The sequence below is a fragment of the Dendrobium catenatum genome, unplaced genomic scaffold (assembly GCF_001605985.2).
Source record: "Dendrobium catenatum unplaced genomic scaffold, ASM160598v2 fragScaff_scaffold_1342, whole genome shotgun sequence".
NCBI lineage: Eukaryota > Viridiplantae > Streptophyta > Magnoliopsida > Asparagales > Orchidaceae > Dendrobium > Dendrobium catenatum.
In genome coordinates, this window is record NW_021319804.1 from 463,198 (window position 1) to 477,006 (window position 13,809).

Consider the following 13,809-nt stretch of genomic DNA (forward strand, 5'->3'; position numbering starts at 1 on the left):
GGGAAAAAAGGGTATTTTAATTAATTTTTTTATCTTCTTTCCCAAAGATTTGACCAACAGCATATTTGTCTCCATAGGAGAAGTTGGTAGCACAATATTCATCAGGTTAACCAAACAAATCCCTGAAAAAAATTTAAAGAGTTCATCCATTCTGTTTAAGAGGACTATATTATAGAGAGAAAATGAAGCAAATGAATATGAAAAATAAAGGATTTCTACAATAGAGCAGTAGTAAGAGGTATATGATTCCTTTTGCCTTCCTCCTTCTTGGTTGATGATCAGTCAGCCTATGATCAAGCAATTCAATGATCCTTAGTTCAGCAGCTTTTGCCTGCTTCCAAGTGAGAGAAAAAAAGAAAAAGCAAGTGGTGGAGGATGATAGAAGCTTCTTCAATTCAACTAAAAGCTGCAATGAGAGGGACAAATAATCAGAAGCAGAGTCAAATTTCATATCAAATGAGATTAGCAGGAAATATTTAGTAGCAAATGTGATGCATTTGATCCAGTTCATATAGTAAACAATAAGAACAAACACAGAAAGTCTAGCAAAACAAGCTCAAGAAAATAATTAAAATGATACTGGTTTCTTTAAAAAGAATCAAAATGATCTTCAACTATATTAAAGAACCATTTTGATCCCTCGAGTCTTTAAAAAGAAATCAAATAGACTTTTGATTCCTCTTTAATAAAACGAGGGACCAAAATGGTCTTTAAAATACAGTTGGGAACTATTTTGATCTTTTATAAAGAGTCAAGGGACTATTTTGATCATTTTCTTAATAAAATAGGATTTCACTTCAAACTATATCCGGAAACTAAAAGATGACTTCTACACTGAATTACCCCTGAAGTTAATACAAAATAATAATTTCCTTACTAGTGTAGCCTAGGGATGTCTACTAGACAAAGTATTTGAATTATTCCTCACAATATTAATGTGTTATTGATAGAATCACATACAGCACAGCCACCTATTGCTTCGTTTCTCTTTCAAGTAAGATATATGCACAAAGATGTATCAATGAACTGAACCACTATGATAATTTATCATACAAGAACAACAGTTTATTTTGATGAAAGTTCAGGTCATAATCTCAACAGATACCTTCAAGTAAGAAGAATACGGCAATCCTAAAGAAATAAAAAAACATTTAGAAACAGATGCCCATCATTCACCATCTCTAAGTCCAACGATTAACTGATACAGTTAATATCAATATTGCTTTCATTCATAAAAAGTTCATAACATATTCGTGACTATTAAGAAATATCACATTCCGCTTGAAAATGGAGACTGATGCAGTTATCTGGAGAATTTTGGTCCTATTCCACTACAGCAGTTGACGCTGTCCATCTAATATTAGAGAAATAATTATGTGCGGACGCTAGACGCAGCTCTACGTCGGATGCCGCGGTATTGAGCGGTACCGAGCCGCGGTATAGTAAAAGGGTGACGTGGTGCATTTTTATTGGTCTCCGTACGGCATTTAGTGTCCGCACAGAATAGTTTTTCCCAATATCGAGTCTTAATCTAGTTGTGTAGATTAGAACACAATTATTAATGAAAACATTGCATTGGCTTGGCCCAATATGCTAGATCTGGTGATAAATGGTGTAGGGAAATATACAATTTGAACTACATAGAAATTGTAAAACATAACTAATAGAGTAGAGATTTAAGATGTTCGTTAAAATCCCAGAGGAGAAAAATTAATTGTGTCGTAGTATCTAATTGAATAGCCACATTTAATACAATAACTCTGATACTCATAGATGTAAATTATTTTATTCTAATAGGTACAATGCCTATGTTTTTAAAGGCTCATGTAAGTCAGAATTGGAAGGTAGCTCTCCCCAATTTCTCTTCAGTCAAAACGGATGACAAATCAAATCGGCTTTCCCTGGCAGATAAATGAATGCAACTAGGAATGTTTCATATAGATAATTAGATACACACATATTATGCAGAACCACTGGGGGTAGGACAAGTATTCACGTAACATCATTAGGTATTGATGCACAAAAATATTCATAGAAGGTTAATAATGCGCATGCCATGGAAAGGTGACAAAATAATCACCAAGTAATATCCCACTTTTGTTTCAGCTATGATGACCATCAAAAAGTGCACTTAAACCAAAGAGCAAACAGAGCATAATAATTCCACATGCATGTTGTAATTTAAAATTGATTAAAGAGACCAATGTAAAGGACGGTTTATTAAAACTTGGATTTTCCAGTATGATCATTATGGTAAGAAAATGACCACTGATAATGGTGTAAAAAAGGGTAATAGATGTTTATTCGTTTGTGATAAAAATCAGGAAAACAGGAAAAGGGTGGTTGGTTATAACCGTTCCGGGGAAAAATTCATTTCTGCTTGTCAATGCTCTTCTCTGCTTATTACGACAACGACGACAACGACAACAAGCGTTTACCCCAAGGTCGGCTACATGAATCTTTTTTCTCCATTGTGTCTGGTTAAGAGTCAATTTCTCATTTAGATCTAATAAAGAATGGTTATTTCTAATATTTTCTAACCACATCTTTTTAGGTCTACCTCTACCTTTCTTAAAATAAATTAAATCTAATTTATCTACTCTCCTAACTTGGTCATTGAAAGGCTACCATTTTATGTGACCAAACCATCTAATACGACTCTCCTAATCTTATCTGCAACTGGAGCTACTCCAACCTTTTCACATATATGCTCATTTTGTATTCTGTCTCTAAGAGTAAAGCCACTCATCCACCTGAGCATCCTCAATCTCTGCAACACTTAATATTATGCTTCTCCTTTAATGGCCAACATTCTGCGCCATAAAATATTGCAGGTCTAATCATCATCTTATAAAATTTTCCCTTAAATTTGAGCGGTATTTTTCTATGCTCTTTGCTTCTTTGTTGCTTTTGAAAAATCTGTATGACATGCAACAAAAAGCTAAATAGTAGGCTACACTTCATACTAATACTCGTTACTAAGGGTAATCAACTTACAAAATAGCTCATTAATCTTTGTGAGATAACTCATGACTTCATTTTATTAAAACTTCGCAGCACAATAGCAGCACGGAAGTACCAAAGGAAGCCATTGAACTCGCAGCACACTTCATTGTCCCACCAAAAAAAAGAACATGACATAAATGCAACTAAGCGTTCTTTTTTAAGCTAATAATCTTAGGATGAACTATTAGAATGCATAACTGTTTATATCATTAACCTTGCATTGGTTTATCATATATGAACTTTTTATGCTGAAATAGCATATTTATTCTCCAATGTTTTGAAGGAAAGCAAATTTGAGCTTTAAAGTAATGAAAATCGCTTACAAAAAGCGTGGACATAAAAACATAAAAATATATTCAAATATGTTTCCAAGCTAAAACTCCTTTGATTTCCATCAGCCTTAAGATATTCAAACTGTCAAACAACAAAACTACAAATGAACATGGCTTCAATTACTGCATTGAATCAACTACTTGACAATCATTAACCACATAAGGTTTCTCTTAGACATACCTTTAAGTAATAGATAAATTTTAAGCAACATGGCTTTGCTATTTAGCTATATCCCAAAGTCAGTATTGAGAGAGATTTTTTCATGCATAATTTTCACATTATCGATTATTAAGAAAAAAAACTCAGCCTTCTAAAGTATGATGGAAGTCTAAAGAAAATTTAAATACTTGATAAATCATGCATGGTGTGTTTAGCCCGCCCCATAAGTCAGTTCACCATTTATTCATTGATCAGAATGATATCATTTGAAGCACAGCACTACATTTGCTAATAACAATGTGCATGAGAAATAGGCGTTTCATTTTATTCAGTTCAAAAGCAGCTGACAGTTTGGTTAAGGCTTCATTTGGGACATCTTTTTTTATTTCTTTTTAAAATAACTTTCTAGTACAAAATTTTCTAACTAAAAAGCTATTTTGGAACGCAGCAAAAAAGCTGTCCCAAAAGAAGCCTGAGTTGTATACATGGTAGCTGCAAAATAACACAAGAAGTCTAGCATACCTCTTAATCATATTAAAATACGTACAAGACAACATATTGGAATTATAATTTCACATGAGTATTAAATATTGGAGTAAAAAGCCTGGTTCTTTCACTTGAAATAGATCAGAAAATACTGTAGCAGATTTATCAGGTTAATATCACTTGCACATATTCCATTGACGCTCTAGAACTGAGATATAGTTGAATGCAAATGATAATTATTATGAAAAACCACAAGGAAAAACTGAAAGGAACTCTACACTACAAAAAACATAGCATTACTTGAGTCATAACTGAACAATAATACACAGAATCTCTCTGGATTCAAAGAACAGAATGAATAATAATGCAAAGAATCTCACATGACCTAAAGAACAGACCAATAGCAGCAAGAACATATGAAACATCAGTGAAACGTTGAGTATTAATTTTCTCACAGTGAAAGAAAAAATTAAGGTTGAATAAATTCCACTACTGAATGTAAGGAAAAGTCATTCAAGGAAATTAAAATGTTTTGGAAGTACAGATAGGTAAAAGTAAAATAAAAAAGTGCTTATAAGGAAGATCTCCTTCTCCAAGTCATGGAGAAATGTTGAAGTACCGGTAAGATGTTACAACAAATATCAATTAAACAACTTCCAGGTTCAAAGAATTTTAAGATGTGCACACGACTTCACATTGTTCCAAGAGAACCGGTTTGTCAATTAGCACATATAGACATATCTATCATATATTTGCATGCATAAACATGATGAAGCAAGAGAAAAAAGCGCTTTTCAATTTATATACTATATGCAGTGTATTCTTGGATTTTGTTATTAAAAATAATAGCTTTTCACAACTGCTGGAACTGAAAACCTTCCACAAGAATGAAGTGCATTATAAAGAAGCGGTAACAATTTTTTGTTGATTATGAGAATGGTCTATGTTGGTCAATCAATCATATCACTATGTGATTATAACACTTACCTACGATCAGTGGAAGCTCCACTTCCTGAGGGGGTCACCAGAACTCCATCATTTGAATGAATGATCTCAACAAGCTGACTGCAGACACCTTCTACTCCTAAACAACTTTGTACAGCTAATTAAATTCAAGTTAGACACCTAATGAAGATATTGATAAATGATTCTGGAACAAGCCATATCCAAAATCGTCATCTTTGAGATATCCCAAAAAGCTGAATAGGAGTATAGGTTGGCAAATCCCTTCGCATTGATGAATACTAAGCATCAATCACAGACACTGGAACAAAAATTGGACCAAGGCGCTCCATTATCGACGAACTTGCTCGCGTCATCATTCATTACATCCTCATCCTTTGTTTCTGTGAGAACCTGAAGAAGCTCCAAAGAAGTTGCTGCTGGGTCTAGCTCAAGGCAATCTTTCGGAGCATTATGAGCTTCTCCACCTGTGAGCAAATAAGAAGGTACCTGATGTGAAAACCGAAACATTTCTTCTTTTCTTATCTTCTTATACTCTTTTGGATCCATGTGCCGTAGGAAAACAGTTTTAAATCCAGCAACCTTCACTAAGGGAACCACTGAGATTCCTTGACCTTCATTATAATCTTCCAGTACCTCCACCATTTCATACTTGTGGATCACATTATCAGGAGTAAGCTCATTCCAGTGAGGACTCCAATTTCGGTATAAGGCCCAAATATCACCTTTTCTTGGAAGAACTTTAATTACTCCCCGGAAGCCTTTTTCCCACTTAACCCTGTGTGAAAAAATATTAATCCTTGTGGCAACTACGTATCTCCCCACTCTAAAATCTCCACATGTTTTGGGAAAACCACTACTCACCCAATCTAATGCCCCAAACTCTACATTGGATTTTGAAGTGAGAAAGCTCATACGGACCATGAAAGGTTTAGCAGATAGAACTTTCTGAATAAAGGCATAATACCGAGGCATACCATCGTCATCATCATATGTAGCCCATACCTGATCAGCTCCAAAAGCCTTTTCAGTGCGATCGCTATCAAAATCATGAAAATCTGGATCAGGAACATCAATTGTCAGATGGTGATTTACGTGCTTGCGTGAATCATCGTTACCATTCTTTTGGCAAATCTCCTTGACAGGTATAAACTTGTTACTCCTTGAGCGTTCAATAATTTGCATATCAGCAGAATCTCCCTGAACTCTACACTTCACATTTTTTCTGTCAATTACCTTGGTCACCTTAACATCTTTGATCTTTAGCTTCTTCATCATATCATTATCCTTGGCCTTTGAAGCTTCAGCTAAATACAATTCTCTAAGTTTCTTCAGTATTCTATCCTTAGCCTTATCTACTAATATAGCTCGGACATCTACCTGGGCATAAGCTCTGTTAAAGTTTGTTGGTCTTGAACTTAATCTAGATTTAAAGGAATCACCATAAACCCAAGTGCCCTTTTCTGCATCAGGAACAGTATTGCTATATGAGGCCACCTGATCTGCAATAATATTGTTTCCCAAATCAACTCCAGTGCCTGTTCTTCTAACTGCATAATTATCAGAAACAATTATAGTATTAAGATTTCCAGAATTTGAAGTCTTCCGTGCTAACTTTCTGCGGAGAGCCTCTTCCCTTTTAACTGTTGTTAGTGCTTCTTCTCGCTGCTTTTTTGCTTTGTGTGCTTGATGAACCACATTAGCAGCCTGTGTAATATTAGTAGACAGGCCATTAGTACCAGCTCCAGAAAATGGTGCCCACTGGATGTTTTGATTGGTAAAAGATTCATTGCTCAGCCCATGCTGGAATCCTGATGCTCCCATTCCAATAGTAGAGGCATTCTTATATGCACTCTTATATTTAGTTTTCTGATTCTGCTGTTTAGAGGGCCATAGAGGATTACTGAGTCCACTAGGAGGAGCAGGCAATTCTGTGGCTAAAAATGGCTGCTTGCATTTGGGGCATAGAAGGCTTTTGTTAAGATACATCCTGTGATATTCGTATTGCATGCAGCATGCAGCACAAGAGGTCCAGAATGTCTGCGGTGGCAGGGACGATGGAGTCTTGTAAGAGTTTCTCTCTTGTGTTTTCGTCTTGGTTGCAGCACTGTTTGCGAACTGGTAAAATCCATTGCTATCGACACCAGGAGCTGCGGAATCTTTAATGGGTTGAGAAGTTCTCTGATGAGAACCTTTCCCAGATATCTTCTGGTCATACAACATCTTCTGATTCTTATCTGAAAGCACACTCCAAGCCTCGGAAACAAGCTGGAAAGCACCCTCAGCACCTGTAGATTTGTTCTTATCTGGATGAAGCATATGAGCAAGCTTCCTGTAATGATTCTTCACTGTCTCTTCATCTGCTGAAGCATTAACACGGAGGACTCCATACCAATCCTTCTCCCCATTTACTTTAGCTTCTGATGCAAGATAAATATCCAATATAGTTATCATTTGGCTGATTCCTTCAAGAGATGGAAAGAGATTCTGGGCATTCAGCACAAACTTCTTGGCACCCGCATAGTCCTTTTCAATAAACTTCTTTTCAGCGAGCTCTTTAATCCGCAAGGCCTCATCTTTATTGCAATCCATTGCCCAGTTCAACAAACCAAACCAACTGGAACTAAATTCAAACTCCTGAGCTCTGCAAACTAGTCACCCCTAGTTGATTCAAACAGGAAAAAAAGAAACCAAATCAGACTTCGTAGCAACAAAATAGCGTTCCTAACTCTCAAGGAGATCAGAAAACGAAAAGTGCATCAAAATACAATTGATCCAAAAAAAGGCGCGCAAAATGAAGGAGCTTATTATGGATCAAGCACGCAACGAAAAAAGTACAGTAGCTCAAAATGACAGTATTTCGAGCATCAGAACGATAACAGAACTAAAAAAGCCCAAATCTGAACCATAAGCTTCACTGCTTGTAAATGCTCATGGCCGAAGACCACAGTAGCACCAACGAAAACAGGCCGACACGACACAGAAAAATCCAAAATTCATGGAAAATAAGAACAGAAAACAATCATGTAGTTCCTTCGAAGACCAATGAGCAGCTATCACAATCAAATACCTCGAAACCCTAAGTGGTCGATTTCCGGCCATGACGGTGAAAATAGATTCGGCGAAAAGCTCGACGAAATTGGAACAGTAAGAAGAATTACCCCTCTGCAGAAACTCCACGCCTGCTGATCAATTTCGGGTTGCGGGCTCCGATCAGAAATTCTCCATCTCAGAAAAAAAAATTTATGTTTTTTTCTTTTTCACCAAACCTTAGAAAAAAGTAGATCAAATAAAAAGAATTTTTTTTTTTTGAAAAGACCTTTTTAGACCAAATCAAACCTGCAAACCCCATCAAAATTGAGAGCAGAGCAAGAGAGGAAGAAGGGCAAAAATGGTCTTTCACCCCTTTCATAATTTATTTTCTAAAGCATATCTTAACTTGGGTCAATGAATAACCAAGGTTGGAATGTCAAGTTTTTTAGAATATATTATAAATTCCAAAATTATAAAAAAAAAAATTATTTTTCACATTAAAAATCTTATTTTCTTATTATAAAAATAATAATTTCACATCAATATAAATAATTTTTTATATAAAAAATTTATTGCATTTTTTCTTCAGCATTATAATATTTTTTATTTTAATAATTGAGAATATTTTTCAAAATTGCTATAATAAATTTATTTTAACACAAGTGGGGCCCATGCCATGTGAAACTTATATTATATAATTATTATTAGCACATAAAAAAAAGTCAATTGGGGGAAAGCTTGACCATGATTGTTAGATTAACTAGAGTGTTGAGTTAAGATCAGAATAATATTTAATAAAGAAATAATAAAATAAACCATCAAAAAAAATATCTTCTACCACAGTGACCACCCATGGCTAAAAAGGTGTCATGTGCAATTTCAGAAAAAAGAAAGTTAGCATGTGTAAACCAAAAAAAAGTTAGTGCTCATTTCGTTTCTTTTCTATATACTCCCTGTCAATTCATGATTTACCTTACTGCTTCAAAAAATATATAGAGAGAGATATATAGAGAGAAAGTGTGGTAGAAATGTAAAAAGTAAAATGCTGAGGATTAGATGACATATTTGAGGCTTGGAGGAAAACAGAAAGGAATAAGAAGGCTTGCCTTTCAAGAATGGGAAGCAGGGAGACATTACTGAAAAGACAGGATTTAAGGTAAACAAGCTAATAAGAGCATGATATAGAGGAAGTTCAGAGCTGAAGGATATGTAGATGAAGAGAAATTATTCTGTGCAGAATCCGAATGAGTATTTTTCATTCGGATTGTGAATGTACACAATATTTATATACACTGTGTACATTCACAGTCCGGACGGAACCTTTTTGTCTGGACTCTGCACAGAATAATTTCTTGAAGATAAAAGAGTAGTTATCACTTATCAGAGCTAAGAAGCAAGAATCTGAATCTTTACTGATAGAAGCTTTAGTTAAATAAAAAATAGGGAAGATAATGTCTTCTGCAATTAACAATTATGAAAAATTCAGTTTAGCTAGCTTCCAGGTTCCTAGGAATATTTATGAAGGAATTTACAATAGCAAATAGAGTTTCAGAAGCTAGCAAATCTACTCAGAACACGTAAGATAACTTTCTCACAAGCAACCTGAGCATTTATGAGACAAATCAAATAGCTTGTGATGATACCATGCTTATATCTGCTTGATAATAGCCATTGATTTTGCTTCATGTGAGACTTCATGAACAGACCCAAAGAATGAACTCCTCATGATTTGGAGTTCATGTGTGAGCTTATCTGAAAATGGTGGCATGGACAACCTCAGTGTAGTAAACTATAACCAGCTCAAGATCACCATAGTTATACAAAATCCACATACTATTACGGAAGAAAGGGAGAAGCAAACAGCAACTTTGCAATTCAGCACGTCCCAGGCTATGCGGAGCGGTGCTCGCATGAACTAGTGAGCCACCATGGCAGGTCATACAATGAAGTAGCCCTTGGCTGAGCTCAGAGATGCCGCCAAGTCATATTCCAATCATAGGGGTTGTGTTTCATATATAATTGATAAAAATTGGGTGTGTGTCTTCACTGTCATATTATGATTTTAGGATAGGTGGTAGTGCCTCATTCATGGCCTTTTGATGTTAGCCAGGCATGGACAAGAGTTGGAGGCCAAATCATATAAATATCTGTGTCAAATTGTTAGGATTCAGCTCAAACTAGCCCAGGTGGGACCAATTCAGACCTATAGGCCGCCTCCTTTGGTTCCCATAGCCTAAGCAAGTGGAACGCGCCCCCCCCCCCCCTCTTTAGGCGGCAATTAGAGAGATAGAGAGAGAGAGAGAGGGCGGTATAAGAATGGGGAGGTCAATTTGAATTTGTTTTATATTAGGAAGCTTTTATTAGGAGGGAGGGTATTTAAAAGCATGAGAAGCTAGGGTTAGATTTTATGCTTTGATTTGTTTTCTCTTGTACTTCCGTGGGATCTTGGGCTCTAGATTCTTTGTCTAGAGATTGGGAGAGAACGATCCTCCTCTCGAATTGAGGATCGCTTATATCTTGCTTTGTGTTTGTTTGACTTTGATTCCTTTATTGCAATCCATCATTTTGGGACTGATTTCATCTAGATTTTTGCATCAGTCTCGCTGTTTTCACCAATTAGTGATAAGTTTGCTTGCGAACTCAAATATTTCCCTTAGGGTTACTTGCAAACTCAAGTATTTCCTATCACAAATCTCTCTATAACTAGTTTACTTTGCCTTGCACATTTAGTTATGCAGTTCCTTGAATGCTTGCATGTAATATGTGTGTGGTGATTAGAATAATTGCTTAAGTACTACTGTGTAGGTTAAACAACATAGTTGTACTTGAATTTATTTTGCTCTCACTCTTAGAATAGTATTGTAACCATCATTTTTTTTTTACTTGTTCGTTACTAGTATTGTTCTTCACATTGCTTGCTTACACCTTGCAAGTTTCTTTATCAAGCTTGTTAACTTTGCCAGTAGCTTATACTTAGTTGTTCCATCCTAGCAAGTAAACTTTACACCTACTAGTTTCACCACCCATGTAATGGTATTTGTAAGTCTGGTTCTAATTCAAGCATATATAGAGATGAGGCTGGCTATAGGGTCTGAGCTTATTAGAAAGCTTGCAGCATTTATAAGAGTTAGGAAGTCCTACAATGAAATTCTTCAATTTGAACAGTTCAGAAGCAACAGATGGCATCATGGCCAATTCAGTGTCTTAACCAAATCCAATTAGTGCTCCAATGTACAATAGAGAAGTGGCCTATCGCTACTACTCTGAGCTACTGCAAAAGCTATTCAGCTTGGATAGACGCTCCTGTGAGGTGATTGCTAGCTGTAAGGAAAGAACAAGGAACTTTATAACCTACATAAAAATGGCGATATGAACTTGAGCCGAATATTGAAGATGGCTCGACAATTGAATCGATTTCCACATCTCCATTGGAATATCATCAGGTCCAACAGTTTTTCTAGACTTCATTTACTTTAAAGCCTCTTTAACTTTGGTCTTACTAATACGCCGATAAAAACAAAAAAAATCTTTATTTTCATTTAGGATCACTAAAGTCAAACGTATTCTCACAATCTTCATTTAAAAATTTAGCAAAATATCTCATCCACCTTTATTGAATATCCTCTTCTAATAAAAATACTTTTTGATCTTCATCCTTAATACACAGCACTTGAACTAAATCATTAATACTCCAATCTCTTTGTTTAACTAACTTATACATTTATTTGTCGTCCTCCTTATTATCTAATCTATTATATAAATCATTAAAAGATAAATCTTTGTATCACATATTATTTTATTAAACTCCTTACGGACCTCTTTATATAATTTTCAATTATTAGAATTTTTACAGCTAAACCAATTTTTAAAACAAATCTTTATATTTTTTATCTTTTCTTGTACATTTTAATTTCACCACCAACTATTTTTACTATTAGTATATTTTCCCTTTAATATTTCAAACACGTCATTTGCAACATTCTTAATATCACTAACTATTTTTTCCCACATAACATTAAATTCTTTATGCACAAATAAAATCTTAAGATCTAGAATCTTATTCTAAAAAATAATTTTATTAAATATTCTTTAAATGCTCCTATCTAATCCTATAACAACGATTTACTTTATTTTTTATTTTCTGCCTCTTCATCTTAAAGTCCAAAACTAATAAGCGATGTTTGGTACATAAACTTTTACTCGGAATTATTTTACAGTCTTTACAATATAAACAATTTATTTTTCTTATAAGAAAATAATCAATCTGAGTTTTACTATATTTATTCTCATATAAGTGATGAGATGATAATCTCTTTTCTTAAATAAGGTATTAGCAATTACAAAATTATAAGCTAAAAAAAATCTAATATTATCTTACAACATTCATTAGTCGCTCCAAAGTCATAGCACCATAAATGCTTTTAAAATCATCTAATTCTCTACCAACAAGTCCATTTAAATCTCCTCCAACAAAAACTTTCTTCGAAAGATATCTTTTGTATTAATTCTTCTAGGTCATTCTAAAATTTTAATTTTAAACACATTTACAAACCTACTTGAGGAGCATAAGCGCTTATAATATTAATAATCCTAGTATCAATAACAATCTTAAAGTTATAGATCTATCTTCAAGTTTATTAATTTTTATAACATTATCTTTCAAACTCTCATCTATGATGACACATACACCATATCTAATACGACTCCTACCAGAATACCATAGTTTAAATCTTAAACTATCAATTCCTTTAGTCTTCTCTCCAACTCATTTAGTTTCCTAAATACATAGAATAATTATCTTCATAGGAATCATAATATTTATTAATTCCATTAATTTGTCTGTAAGAGAACCTATATTCCAAGTTTTTATCCTAATTTTAGTTTCATGGACTAGCTTCTTTGCCCACATATGTCCATGATATGAGAACTCTTGCCTTTTTAACACTACACTTGGACGTCGATACAGCGACCACTTGTCGCTGTATTCAGGCTATATAACAACATCGCTTCCAGGGAACGCCCCAGCATTAACACAATGTATTAAATAATTCATGTCATGATTATTCAATAATTTTTATGTTGGTTGTCGACTACCTAATGCAACCCTCCACTTTTCTCATTCTGGAATTAAAACCTAGCAACGACAGTGTTAGGGACATTTCTATTTCACTTGAAAAATTTTCATATTTATATAGATCATTAAATTCTAGTGACAGTTAATATACCGATGCACTTACAATAAAAAACTAACATCTACCAATTGGTTGATGTTGTTGAAATTTCCTTCATCAAAGGACCACACATACCTCTTTTGGGTAATATTATAATACAATGCATAGTTTTATCTAATAGATTATTGAAAATTGCTAGCACATATCACTCAATTATATCTTCTATAGTAATTCTTCGAACAATTTCCTAATGAAGCTAACATGTAAATGATGGCTTAATTTGAAAGTGTAAAAATGATGTAGGACGTTTTAGAGTTTAAAGTTTTGAATTTTAGGTGTTGAGTTTCAAATATATAGTGTGGAAGAGATGTAAAAAAATATAACAAGCTTAGAAAATTTATAAGATTTTTATAAGAGTTATTATTTAACCATGCAATATAAGATCTATCAACTAATAAATTATAAGAGTTATATCATCAAATCATGCATGATAGACTAGTTCTTAGATAGGGCAATCACTTTATTTGATAACTTCTACACTCATTAGATGATACTACTAATTATAATAATCCAAACAATATTTGAAATAATCCATACAATTTTCTCCCTCTTCCTCTGGTAAATTGCCTGATGATTGGAAGGATTTATGTGATTTCAA

General features: G+C 34.2%; 1 protein-coding gene across 4 annotated transcripts in view; it reads right to left on the bottom strand.

Annotated features, from left to right (window-relative positions):
* LOC110105771 overlaps nucleotides 1-13,809 on the bottom strand; it is a 27,702-nt gene continuing 13,893 nt past the window's right edge. Inside the window, exons 1-3 of one of the 4 annotated variants that reach the window (XM_020835404.2) lie at nucleotides 8,109-8,262; nucleotides 4,972-7,608; nucleotides 1-406 (exon numbers count right to left, since the gene is read on the bottom strand). In XM_020835404.2, the coding sequence (XP_020691063.1) occupies nucleotides 5,236-7,539 (2,304 nt within the window). In that variant the 5' untranslated portion in view covers nucleotides 7,540-7,608; nucleotides 8,109-8,262 and the 3' untranslated portion in view covers nucleotides 1-406; nucleotides 4,972-5,235. Of the gene's footprint in view, nucleotides 407-4,971; nucleotides 7,609-7,832; nucleotides 7,857-8,017; nucleotides 8,263-13,809 lie in introns of those variants that run through there. The other 3 variants (XM_020835405.2, XM_020835407.2, XM_020835406.2) reach the window with 3 other exon arrangements.